Source organism: Mesoplodon mirus (assembly GCF_964341445.2).
Source record: "Mesoplodon mirus genome assembly, chromosome: 9".
NCBI lineage: Eukaryota > Metazoa > Chordata > Mammalia > Artiodactyla > Ziphiidae > Mesoplodon > Mesoplodon mirus.
The window spans coordinates 98,180,248-98,193,684 of NC_138985.1; the positions used below are offsets into that span (position 1 = coordinate 98,180,248).

Consider the following 13,437-nt stretch of genomic DNA (forward strand, 5'->3'; position numbering starts at 1 on the left):
CATACCCTTTTATAATCTTTAAAATTAAGGGTATTATAATGAATGTTTTTCTTTTTTTTTTTTTGGCTGTGCTGCATGGCTTGCGGTATCTTAGTTCCCTGACCAGGGATTTGACAGGCCCTCGGCAGTGAAAGCGCAGAGTCCTAACTACTGGACCACCAGAGAATTCGCTATAATGAACATTTTAAAGTATACATTTTAATCTGTTAATTTGTATTTTAAAAATTACTAGAAAAGATGAATAGCTTATATTGCAGAAATGGTCATTTCTTGAAATAATCCCGACGAGTTTTAACAAAGATGTGAATTTAAAAAAATTAGTTCCTACTGTTTTTGTAGACTTCTGGACATTTTATAAAATATGATTATTACATTATTTTATAAAAAGTGTGTTTTGAATTTTACTAAATTGAGACGATAAAACTCAATTTACATTAAGATATTAGTGTGCTTTATTACCTAAGTAAGTAGTCTTCAAGAAATAGTTCTTAATTCCAGTATTTCTGAATTCAAGTGAAGGCTTGGAACTAGTTATTGTTATTAATATTTAATTAATATTAATAATTAATAATTTTAGTAATCACTACTGTTAGTAGTATTAAAGAATTAAGAAACTATTTTGTTCTCAAGGAGTTTGTATGATATGGGTAGATATACAGGCTTTATTTCAAAATGCAAAACAACACATAAACAAAAAAAGGGAAAAACCAACCAATCTCTTTTCCTCTGGTTGAGACTATCCTGGTTTATATCTATTCCTGACCCTTTTCAAGGCATTGAAAGTGTACTTTAAGTAACAGAATGTATTTGGTCTCTATGACAGTGAAGCAGAATAAGCTATTTAACTTTTTTTTTTCAAAGACAGATTATCACAAAATTACCTAGTAATTAAAAATTTTATTTATTTATTTATTTATTCATTTTTGGCTGCGTTGGGCCTTCGTTGCTGTGCGTGGGCTTTCTCTAATTGCGGCGAGCGGGGGCTGGTCTTCATTGTGGTGCAGGGGCTTCTCACTGCGGTGACTTCTCTTGTTGTGGAGCATGGGCTCTAGGCACGCAGGCTTCAGTAGCTGTGGCACGCAGGCTCAGTAGTTGTGGCTTGCGGTGTCTAGAGCACAGGCTCAGTAGTTGTGGTACACGGGCGGCATGTGGGATCTTCCCCATCCAGGGCTCAAACCTTTGTCCCCTCCATTGGCAGGCAGATTCTTAACCACTGTGCCACCAGGAAAGTCCCTTCAGTAATTTTTTTATCACTCTCGATGTTATTGTGAAGAGTAGATGATTTTCTAATGTACTTTTTCTGTAGTTCTTTGGGGTTTGTGAGTCAATTACAGTTACACACTGTCTTATTTTGTGTACAGAACATGTTAGAAGGTTGAGAAGAGATCTTAATTTTGAACCATCAGCAGAATATTTTGAGATATTATAATCTAGTTTAGTAATTTTTCCTCCATGTGCTGTTTTTCTAAATGTGTTCCTAGCTCTGGCTGAATTCACAGAAGCAGATGAAGCAATGGCAGAGCTCGCAATTGCAGACAGTGTTTTCCTGTTCCTCACTGAATCCGTAGTGGTGTCAGAAAACTTCTATCAGGAGGAATTTTATATTCGTAGAATCCATAATCTCATTACAGATTTCCTGGCACTTATGCCAATGAAGGTAAGTGTAATAATGTAGGATGAGTAAAAAGTAATAGAAGAATTTTATAAAATAATTTAAAATTGACTAACCAACTTTATGTTTTGGAAACGAATAAAATCTTTTACTGTAGACTAATATTCGGCAGTAGTTGTTATGTTACAGCTTGTGAATTAGTTTGTGATTCATGAAAATGAAATAATGTAAGACCCATTAACTGAGAACAAGCTAAAAGGAAGAAATATTTGACGTTGAGAATTGTTTGTAATGAGAAAATAATAGGCAAATGAAAATGCTTCTGTGGGGAGAAAATTATTAACTTCATGCTACCCTGGAGAATCAGTGCTAAGGTTGTCTTATTTAATGCCTTTTATACATGATTTGGAAGAGATATAGTGGAGAATCTCCAGTTTTATAGTTTCATAGATAATTGTTTAGACTCTTAATTATAGTGTATAAATAGACCTCCACATAGATACGGGTAAAGTAATGCGTTTAAGACACTAATGCAAAGGTTGCTTTTTTTCTTTCTTTCTTTTTCCTTAGTAACAGGGCCCAGGGGCCCTGCCTACCTTTAGTGAGGTTACATTTGAATAAAGTGCTCGAGCTATAACTTTGATCCAAAAAGGAATTCTTAGAGCCATTTCAGACAGTTCCTACATAGCATATGTTCTGTGTGCCATTTTGTGTCAAGGAAGCCATCAGAGTCGTGGCAGGAAGTAAAGGAAGGGGTAAAGTCCTATAAAACTGCCTTTTGTGTGTTTGTGCATAAAAAAAGCACCCGAAGGGTCTACACCTATAATACTAATGTGCAGTTCTGATATCATACCTACTGAAAAACATAAGGCAAATGGAAAAACTACCCAGAATGGTAGCAAACAAGGAATGAAGTGCTTACTCATGATATAATGAATCAAGTGTTCATTGAGTTTCTCCTGTATTCCAGGTAACCTTGCTAGGAATTGTGAAGAAAACAAATAAGTAGGAGATTGATTCCCTGCCAGCAAAGAATATATAGTCTAGTTCAGCGGTCCCCAACCTTTTTGGCACCAGGGACTGGTTTCGTGGAAGATAATTTTTCCACGGAAGCCGGGGGAGGGGGTTGGGGGGGATGGTTCAGGCGGTAATGCGAGCGATGGGGAACGATGGGGAGCGATGGGGAGCGGCAGATGAAGCTTCTCTGATTGCCTGCTGCTCACCTCCTGCTGTGCGGCCTGGTTCCTAACAGGCCACAGACCACTACTGGTCCACGGCCTGGGGGTTGGGGACCCCTGGTGTCTAGTTGGAGAAATGAGATATACACAGAAAAATACAGGTAGTAACAGTAAGTAAATGACAGGTATAGACAGTAAATTACAGTGGATTTCTTAGGCTAAGGATAGCTCACTCAGGACTGGAACAGTCAAGGAGTGTTTAACAGGTAACTTGAGACCTCATCAGCCTTGAAGGATGTGATAGATGAACATCATAGAATTTTGGAATAGGAAGAAATCCTTTCATTTTACATTTGTGGAAATGAAGCCTTAGAAAGGGTTAAGGCTTTAACTTTTTCCTAGTTATTGGTCCAGAAGGGACTTTTACTATGGAAAGATAGTGGTCATCTGGAAAGATAAAGGCTGAGAGGAGTTTGAATAAACAAAGTCATATATGGCTTGGATAGGGTAAACAATGAACTTATTCACACAATTTTGGGACACTGGAATTTTGTTAATAGATACAGTACTATTTAGGTTATCTATGTCTTCTTAAATGAGCTTTGAAGGTTGGTGTCTGTCAATGAATTTGTTTATTCCAGTTATCAAATCAATTGGCATAAAGTTATTCCTAATATTCCTAATATCATACTTTTTATGTCTGTATGATCTATAGTGATGTTTCTTCTTTCATCCCTAATATTGGTTAATTTGTGTTTCCTCCCTTTTTTCTTAACCCGGCTAGAGATTCATCAATCTCATTGATCTCTCCAATGAGCCAGCCTTTGGCTTTGTTGATTTTCTTATATTTTCTTTCACTGTTATTGATTTCTGCTTTTATTATTTTTTTCCTCTCTGCTTGGGTTTTAATTTGCCCTAATCATTTCAGTTTTTGACCACAGAAGCTTAGATTATTGATTTGAAACCTTTCTTTTTTTCTACTATGGGCATTTAATGTTATAAATTTATCTGTGATTTCTGTTTTAATTGGGTCACACAAAGTTTGATATGTTGTGTTTTCATTTTTATTCTATTTAATGTATTTTGTAGTTTTCCTTGAGACTTCTTTGATTGCTGAGTTATTTACAAGTACATTGTTTAATTAAGAAATGTTTGGGGAGCTAGTTTTGCTCATTACATGACTATAGTGGTGGTATTAGTAGTTAGTAGGTAGTACCAGGGATGCTAAATGTCCTGTAATGTTTAGAATCATCCAACCTAGTGAAGAAGTATCCTACCCCAAATGTCAGTAATTGAGGAACACTTTAGTTAAAATTAACTTATCTGTAGTGGAAAATGCATTGAAGTCATAAGATATTACAAATTATGGTTAATAATATTGCAGTAAAATTCCTAGCATATTTCTTCACATTTTTAAAGTGGAATAGATATTTAAGCAATATTTTTCTTTTATGTAATCACTTTTAGACAGTTGCCTGATTTTCTGATTTCATTATTATTAACCCATATAATAAATTTACATATAAACTATATAATAAATTTAATAGGTGAAGCAGTTGAGGAATCGGGCAGATGAAGATGCTCGAATGATTCACATGAGTATGCAGATGGGCAACGAACCCCCCATTTCACTTAGAAGGGATCTGGAACAGTTAATGCTCTTGGTAAGTTGTTATATTGGATGGACTATCATCTCCCTGTCTCCGTTATTTTTTCCCTACCTTTGGAAAATTTCAGATCTCATATCTTAAATATACAAGTGAATTCAATAAAAATGTAAATTTTTATTTAAAAGTAATTTTTGAGTTACAGGCATTTTCCCACAGTCTTTGTTTACTGTTTGCAGATTGGTGAGCTATATAAAAAGAATCCTTTTAATTTGGAGCTTGCACTAGAATACTGGTGTCCCTCAGAACCTCTTCAGACTTCCACTATCCTGGGTTCTTACCTTGGGGTGGCTCATCAGCGACCCCCTCAGCGCCAGGTGAGCTCCTAGTTTTTCTACTTTTGTACTCTGGGATGGTAACTGGAAATCTTAAAAACATGAAAAATGGTATTTCCTGCTGTTATTGCTGTTTGTGCAAATGAACATTATTGTAACCTTTAGACATTTATACTTTTTCCTTTTATTTAAGGAAATTGAAACTCTTAAATTGATCTGATCATTTTGGAGTTTATGTAGTCAGCCTTTTATTAGTTTCTAGCTATGCATCAAAGCATTAGACACAGAAAAGTGTCTAGCTTCTTTATGAGTTGCTTACTTGGATTTAATTAGTATTTATTAACATACTCTGTCCTCTAGAAGCATGACAAAGAATATACATCATTCTTAGCAAGTTGAGGAAGATAGGAGAGGTAAAAATACTACAGGGAAAAGACTTAGAAGTTATAATTAATGACAGAATGCCTATGAGTCAGTAGATAATGTAGGAAAAAGTCCATTTTCTATCCTGTAGTAACTAAAGGATGCTGTGCAGCAGCAAATCAGATGGATTGCCATATCTGTCTTCATCTCTTTGGGATTTTCTGTTCTAGATGTTTTCATGCATATAATACAATTTTCATTTGTGTTAGCTAGAGTCTAAGATCAGGACCTCCCCTTTTTTTAACTGTATTTCTTACATTTATTGTTTCACTTTTTTCCATTTAAAAAGTTTTGGAGAAGGGTTTATTAAAACTTTATAAATACTAAAAGAAATTTCCATTATGAAAATTTGCAAACATATGAAAGCTAGAATAGTTATAATAAACACCCAACATCTTAATTTATTTTTATTATTTTTACAGCAAATTCCCCTTTCCATTTAATCATTTATTTATTGACTGTGTTGCAGTATGTGGTATCTTAGTTCCCCAACCAGGGATCAAACCGGTGCCCCCTGCAGTAGAAGGGTAGAGTCCTAACCACTGGACTGCCAGGGAATTTCCCCAGAATAATTTCTCTTTTTTTTTCTTGCCTTGTGACTTGTGGTCCCTTAGTTCCCCAACCAGGGATTGAACCCAGGCCCTCAGCAGTGAGAGCATGGAGTCTTAACCACTGGACCACCAGGGAATTCCCCAACATCTTAATTTAATAGCTGTTAACATCTTGCCATGTTCACTTCCACTCTTGTTATTTCTCCTGCTTTTATTTTGCTGGATTATTTTAAAGTAAACTATAGGCAGCATGACCTTTCACCTCTCATTGGTTAAGTTAGTATCTCTTAAAAATAGGGATATTTTTCTGTATAATCATAAAATTGCTATACCTAACAGATTTAACAATTTCCAGAGATCTGTAACATTTTTGGTTCTGAGTTCCAACTAATTAGTCTGAATAATATGTTTAGTTGTTGATAATAGATTTAAGGCATAAGCAAGAGAAAAGAGAAATCTAAGAAGCAGACTTAGAGAACAGGAGCGTAGGAACATGTATTGGCCAGAACGCAAAACAGAATATGTTTAGGTTACTATAAAAAGTTCTTTCAGGTTCCTAGATCTTCATACTAAATTTGACTAGGATTTAGGAACTCTGGGTTCTAAGTGTACCTTTGAATTTGCTAGTTAATTTTAAATGAGTAAATTTCTTCAGTTGTTTTACATATTTAGAATGTGAGTAGTCTTATGTTTTGTGACATTAAGATTTTTTAAAAATGTACTTTATGTTCACAAAGATATTCTATAATTGCATTAAATTGCTAATGACAAACTTGAAAATGCAATTTTTCATAAATAGAATACCAGATTATTTTGTCTTGGGTGGGGAGTTAAATGAGAGTACTTAATTCATTTTAGTTCATATGTAGTCTTTATTAGCTAGTCCATGTTAGCTTAAAGTTAAGGTATGCTTTATGTAAACTGTTGGTTTTTCCCTATTTCAGGTTGTCTTGTCAAAGTTTGTTAGGCAAATGGGTGACCTGTTGCCTCCAACTATTTATATTCCTTATTTGAAAATGCTCCAGGGATTGGCCAATGGGCCCCAGTGTGCCCACTACTGTTTTAGTCTACTCAAAGTCAATGGTAGCAGTCACGGTAAGAAAAATCTAGTTGTTGTCTGAGTTTGTTTTGACATTCAGTATCCTTCTACCTATTAAAGCATATTGGTTATATGTGCTAGGTTCTACTGGGCGTATACGTTATTTTTATAACAGAGAGAAGCCCACTGCTGGCTTTATGTATGGCGATGCTTTGATTATGGTCTCACAGACTGGAGAGTTACCATTTGCTTTATAAAATACAGTTCAGTTTAAGAAATGAGAATTAATATACATTTTTAAGAACACATCTGGTGCTCAAAGCAAAATATACACCTTTGCTACATAAGTTTGATTTCTTTATCTTCATAAGTCCTTATTTTCTAAATTTCTGTTCTTACAGTTTTTCTCTCAACCCTCTCCCAATTTCCTCACTTAATTTTCAGACTTGAGTCTGGTTACACCAAAAATAGTGCAAAAGGGAAGAGGAAGAAATATTTATTAAACACCTCTGTCAGGTAGATATTATTACTTTCATTTTTACGTGTGAGGAAACTGAGGTTTAGCAAAGTTAAGTAATTGACCGAAGGTCACGAGTCACAGGGAAGCCATGATTGGAACTGAGATCTGCCTGGCTCCAAGACCTGTGTTTTGACTATTCTGTCAAGCCTTCCTTGTCTTATCTGCTAGGCTTTTGCTCTCAGTGCTTGGTATGTAATAGAGTACTGTAATTTGCAAATCTAGATGGTAGTTCTCTCTCTCTTTGGGAATTTAATTTAAGCTCAACATTTGGGAACTACTCATGGGAAAAGCAGCCCTGTATAGTTACATGACAATACAGAGTACTGTCCTGGATTCGAAGTAGGTAACTGACATCCAAAGTAATTTACCTTTGCATTACATGGGCACCACCCAGTTTTAGTCCCAGGGATAAATTGATCCAGAGTTTAGTTTACAGAGGGTTTCTAACCCATTTTCAACACACAGCTTATCTAGGACAAAGGCAAACAAAGTTTATTGTTTTAAATTTATTTTCTTCCTCCATTTCCAAGCAAATGCTTAGACAATTTTGAAAGGAAATTCTGTGCTGTGTTTCTTTACAGTTGAAAATATTCAGGGGGCAGGCGGCAGTCCTGTTTCCTGGGAACATTTCTTTCACTCCTTGATGCTTTACCATGAACACCTCCGGAAGGATCTTCCGAGTGCAGATAGTGTCCAGTACCGTCACCTTCCTTCACGTGGCATCACCCAGAAGGAGCAGGATGGGTTGATTGCTTTTTTACAGCTCACATCTACCATCATTACTTGGGTAGGTAACCCACCCACCGCATGTGAGAATGTAACTTTGTGTTCTAACACAGTGGCATTGTAAGGAGCCCCCAAGTTTCCTTATAACGCTTAAAGTTTATGAGTGATAAATTTAGCATATATATTTGGCGTTCTGTTCTTTTTTTTTTTTGTGGTTAGTATTTTATGCTATTCTGTTCTTAAGTTCTTTGTTTCTTCACCTTTAGAGGGTATAGTTCTGGAAGCCCCTGCTTACTGCCATAAATGTGTATGAAAGTAATAGCCTAAGCCTCAAAGAAAATAATCAGAAGGGCAAATAAGAATGAGCTGTTGGATACACATCCTTCTAGAAGGTTTCCTAGCATAGGTGTGGATATATAGGTTCTTGTGTATATACATATATATATATACACATAAAGAGTATTTTTTTTTTTTTTTTTCTTTTTGCGGTATGCGGGCCTCTCACTGTTGTGGCCTCTCCCGTTGCGGAGCACAGGCTCCGGATGCGCAGGCCCAGCGGCCATGGCTCACGGGCCCAGCCGCTCCACGGCATATGGGATCCTCCCAGACCGGGGCACGAACCCGTATCCCCTGCATCGGCAGGCGGACTCTCAACCACTGCGCCACCAGGGAGGCCCAAGAGTATTTTTAATTAAAAAGAAAATTTATTTACTGAATATTTTTTCTCATATATATATATATATATATATATATATATATATATATATCTCATATCTTCTTAATCCATTTATCTTTTGATGGACAGTTAGGTTGCTTCTGTATCTTGGCGATTGTAAGTAATGCTGCTATGAACATTGGGGTGCTTGTATCTTTTCAAATTAGTGTTTTTGTTTTGGGGTATATACCCAGGAGTAGAATTGCGGGGTCATATGGTAGTTCTGTTTTTAGTTTTTTGAGAACCCTCCGTACTGTTTTCCACGGTGGCTGCACAATTTACATTCCCACCAACAGTGTAGGAGAGTTTCCTTTTCTCCATATTCTCGCCTTCGTGTTCTTTTTGATGATAGTCATTCTGACAGGTGTGAGGTGGTATCTCACTGTGGTTTTGATTTGCATTTCCCTGATGATTAGTGACGTTGAGCGTCTTTTCATGTGCCTGTTGGCCATCTGCATGTCATTTTTGGAGAAGTGTCTTTTCAAGACTTCTGCCCATTTTTAGTCGTGTTGTTTGTTTTTGTGACGTTGAATTGTGTGAGCTATTTATATATTTTGGATATTAACCCCTTATTGGTCATATCATTTACAAATATTTTCTCCCATTCAGTAGGTAGTCTTCATTTTGTCGAGGGTTTCCTTTACTGTGCAAAAACTTTTAAGTTTAATTAGGTCCCATTTGCTCTTCTAGTTGTTTCTTTTGTTCACTAGAGCAAAGCTAAGTTCCTTAGTCTGACATTCTCTCCGAAGGATAGGAAGAGTGTCTTCTAACTTACTGGTTTTTCCAGTAATGCTAAATAGTATTAAAGGTCGAAACATAAAGTTTGTAATTATTTTTTGTTGAATTAAAATGGAGTGATACTTCATACCGTGTGTGTGGGAGGGTGTGTGTGCACATGCGTGTGTGCATGTGTGTGTATTTCCATTTTTTTCTCAGAAAAGGACAAGGTATTTTATTCATTCATATCTAACGTTGTTCCAGAAAAGATGTAAAATGCCTATGTAAGATTTATGTGACCCTGGAAGACATTCTCTGTTTGTATGTATTATTTTCCATTCTTAGAGCTGTCAAAGTAATTCTACAAAGGCTATCTTTTCTCCATTTTTTACACTGACTGAGCTAGTGACCTGATTTGATCTACTGGTAGAGTTCAAGCATTTGCCGTAGGCTTATCTTTGTTTTAGTATGTATTAAGCCTATGAATACTCAGTGTAAGTGTTAGCAATTTAGATGATTACTGGTCATTTTTCTTAGCTTTTGAAAATGGAAAGTCTCTCTTGTTCTTTTTGTATTCAATACTCAGAGTGAAAATGCTCGTTTGGCACTCTGTGAACATCCTCAGTGGACCCCCGTGGTGGTGATTCTGGGACTCCTGCAATGCAGCATCCCTCCTGTACTAAAGGCCGAACTACTGAAGGCACTTGCAGCGTTTGGAAAATCTCCTGAAATTGCTGCTTCTCTCTGGCAGTCGTTGGAATACACTCAGGTAGTATTATGAGCTCTCTTATTTACATTATTACAGTTTGGAAGTGAGATTTGATAATATTGTACAAGCAAGTGCATCCAGTTGAAACGTATAGTATACCACGAACTTCACAGATAGAAAGTTATGATTTTGGTACTAAGCATAGCATCAGAAACTAACAGTCTAACAGTCTTGGGTTTTTCTCTTGGATCAGCTGACAGCTTCACTGGGTTACTGGAGACTGGTTCTTCTCTTTGTTTTTCAGTGTTTGTAAGATTAATAAATTCCTCAACTCTGTCTTTGATACTAGGCTGATATAAGCCTTCAGAAGTCATGTGTACTCATTAAATGTGGGAGATGCCTGGTTTTTTTGCTGCTTCCTTCTGTACCCTTCCTGTCTTAAAGCAGACGAGTGAAGTGTCTCTATCAACTCTTATTTCTTTAGTTATAAGCCCTATTGGAATTTTTATGTCAAGATAGAGTTATTCTATATGTGGTAAAGTAAAAAAAGGAAAATAAGAATGTGTCCTATAGAGATTTTTCTAGTAAAATGGTTAGGAGGAATATATGTTTGTCTTAGAAATAATACCACATAAGGGAGCCTATGATTCTGACACATTGGTAAAGCTACTGTTTTGAAGCAGTATTCTAGTTGTTTTGTGACATACATGTCCTGAAGATGTTAATGATACTTTATAAAAACAAAAATTAAGGGAGTTGGTGTGTGCTGGAGGCTTGGCCACTTTTAGTTTAGTGTTGATACTTCATTTTTTCATTCATGAGCGTGTCAGTACTTATCATTGTCCTAAGTGCTTCTTTATACCTAAGATGAAGTGTGTTTGGGTGAGGTTTTATCTCATAAATCCTTTTAAGGTTCATTCCTGGAATATCTGAGAGGAAAGTTGCTGAAAACACATCTTGTGTGCACTTAGAAATTACCAGTTTTCTGAAGCCCAGGTAATTGGAAGTTCTCCCTGAGCCTGGACGCAATTGCTAATGAAAGTTCATCAGAGACTTCTCAGTTGTCATTTCTGATTGACATTGTAAGATGTAGAATGTGGTGGGTGTTGTATATGACTGTTACTGCAAAGCTGCTTCTTTTCATTGATAAATGAGTGCTCCTAACATCTAATTCTTATTATTTTAAGGTACTGCAAACTGTAAGAGTTCCAAGCCAGAGGCAAGCTATTGGTATTGAGGTAAAGCTTTCCTTTTAGTTTAAATGCTATATTCATAGATTCACATGATAAAAAGACTAAGAAAAAATATACTTACCCTATTAGGGTTCTGTAATTTTCAACTTTAATGTATTTTCATTTGAGGGTTTTTTGTGTTGAAATGGAGATGAAACTTTTTATGAAAGAAATCAAAATACTTTTGCTTTCAGAGTTGGAAAGGCATGTTAGATGGCAGCCATCCAAACTGAAAGTTTGGTTTGAACTCAGTTTAATTAGGCTACTTGGGTCAACCCTAAACTGAGAATTTACTTGTTTTAGTTTCTTTTCTTCTCTGTCCGCTCCCTTCCTCTTTTTTAAAGAAACATTTAAGGTTTCCATTTTTAACTTTTGTGTCTTTACCTCTGAATAAAAAATGATAATATCTGTGTGGGTCTTCGGGTGTGATATTAAACCGATATTAATGAGTTAATGTCTGAAAATGCTTTGCACTTTATAGCTGATGGTTTTATGTTACCGAATTTCCTTTATTTTTCTTTGGAAGGTGGAACTAAATGAGATAGAATCCCGATGTGAAGAATACCCATTAACTCGTGCCTTTTGCCAGCTAATCAGTACCCTGGTGGAGAGCTCCTTTCCTTCTAATTTGGGCGCTGGACTCCGGCCTCCCGGCTTTGACCCTTATTTGCAGTTCCTTAGAGATTCTGTGTTTCTCCGATTCCGTACAAGAGCTTACCGGAGAGCAGCTGAAAAGGTTATGTTCAGAGAAAAACTTTTGTCTCCTTCCTCATTTATTGCTGCTTTTTCTTTTATTAGAGGTACAAGATGTTATAAGCTCATTTTAGCTTTTGAAAGTTAGTAAAATTCATAGTCTTATACTGACATATCCATGGTCTGATTGGTTTATATGCATTAAAAAATAAATTAAGGCATTAAAACCAAAGCAGTGACTTTTTAGTGATCAGTAATTTAATTGATATGAAGTCATAGTCATTTAGATCCTTAATTGAGCAAATTTTGACCAAAATTGAACCAAAAGTGTTACACCTTTGGCAGTTGGAAACACACTATCCTTTATTGGGATGATTTTGGTTAGGGATTGAAATAAGTTTAAACTTGCACGCTAATTTCTAATGATTAGTAGCACTTCTGGGTTGTGGAGTCTGGTTTAGTGGGAAGGCATATTGTGATTCATTAGGTATGTTTGCCGTGGATAGTGGCTGAGGGAGCACTGACAGTTATGTACATATTTGCTCTGGTTGCAATACACTCACAACTGAGCTAAATGTATATATCAGCTTATGTAATTCTAATATTACTGCAAGGCAGGTACTATTAATATTCCCATTTTACAGATGGAGGCTTAGCAAAGTTAAGGAACTTGCTTAAGGTCCAGGACCAGGATTTGAACCTAGGACTCTGATTCCAGATCCAAGCTCATAACCACTAAGCTATGTAAGAAACCCTTCCAGGTTCTGATGTAATTCACTTTAGTCTATAATACTGTTTATTGGTTCACAGACTACCCTTGGATATATCTTGTAGGGACATTTCTGCTTTATTTTTATAGTTTGCTGTTTTTGAACCTGTTGGGTTTATTTGTTGTATTAATGATTATAAAATAATATAGTTCATGCTAATTTGGGAAATTAGGAAAATATAGAAAAATATACGAAGAAATTATATCACCCATAATCCTGTTGCCAAGGGAAGGGTAACTATTATTCTTTTTCTTATGCATATCTACTTAAACTGAGATAATGAGCTGCATTAGCTTGTATGCCTTTTTGGCCACTAAACATAGTATTATGAGGATTTTTTTCATGCTATTAAAGATTCTTTGAAAACAGTCTTTTTAATGACTGCATAATCATTACTTGTATCTAGCATAGTTTATTTTTCATTGCCGTATCGTTGGACATAGTTTGTTTCTAATATTTAGTCCCAAATAACTGAAGTTTAGTCTTTGTCAGCTGCTTTAGAAGTTTTGCTTCTCATATGGCAGAAATAAACACTGAGAGGGGTATACATTTTACTGAAGCACTAGAATTACCTTATTAACATATGTTTCCTTATTGGATGTAAACTGTA

At 35.9% G+C, this 13,437-nt stretch overlaps 1 protein-coding gene across 1 annotated transcript in view; it reads left to right on the forward strand.

Moving 5' to 3' along the window:
- NUP205 (nucleoporin 205) overlaps positions 1-13,437 on the forward strand; it is an 81,992-nt gene that overhangs the window by 16,518 nt on the left and 52,037 nt on the right. The window contains exons 8-15 of the mRNA XM_082631758.1: positions 1,482-1,657; positions 4,338-4,454; positions 4,637-4,774; positions 6,651-6,801; positions 7,847-8,052; positions 10,010-10,192; positions 11,320-11,370; positions 11,891-12,100. Of these exons, the coding sequence (XP_082487884.1) occupies positions 1,482-1,657; positions 4,338-4,454; positions 4,637-4,774; positions 6,651-6,801; positions 7,847-8,052; positions 10,010-10,192; positions 11,320-11,370; positions 11,891-12,100 (1,232 nt within the window). The remainder of the gene's footprint in view (positions 1-1,481; positions 1,658-4,337; positions 4,455-4,636; positions 4,775-6,650; positions 6,802-7,846; positions 8,053-10,009; positions 10,193-11,319; positions 11,371-11,890; positions 12,101-13,437) is intronic.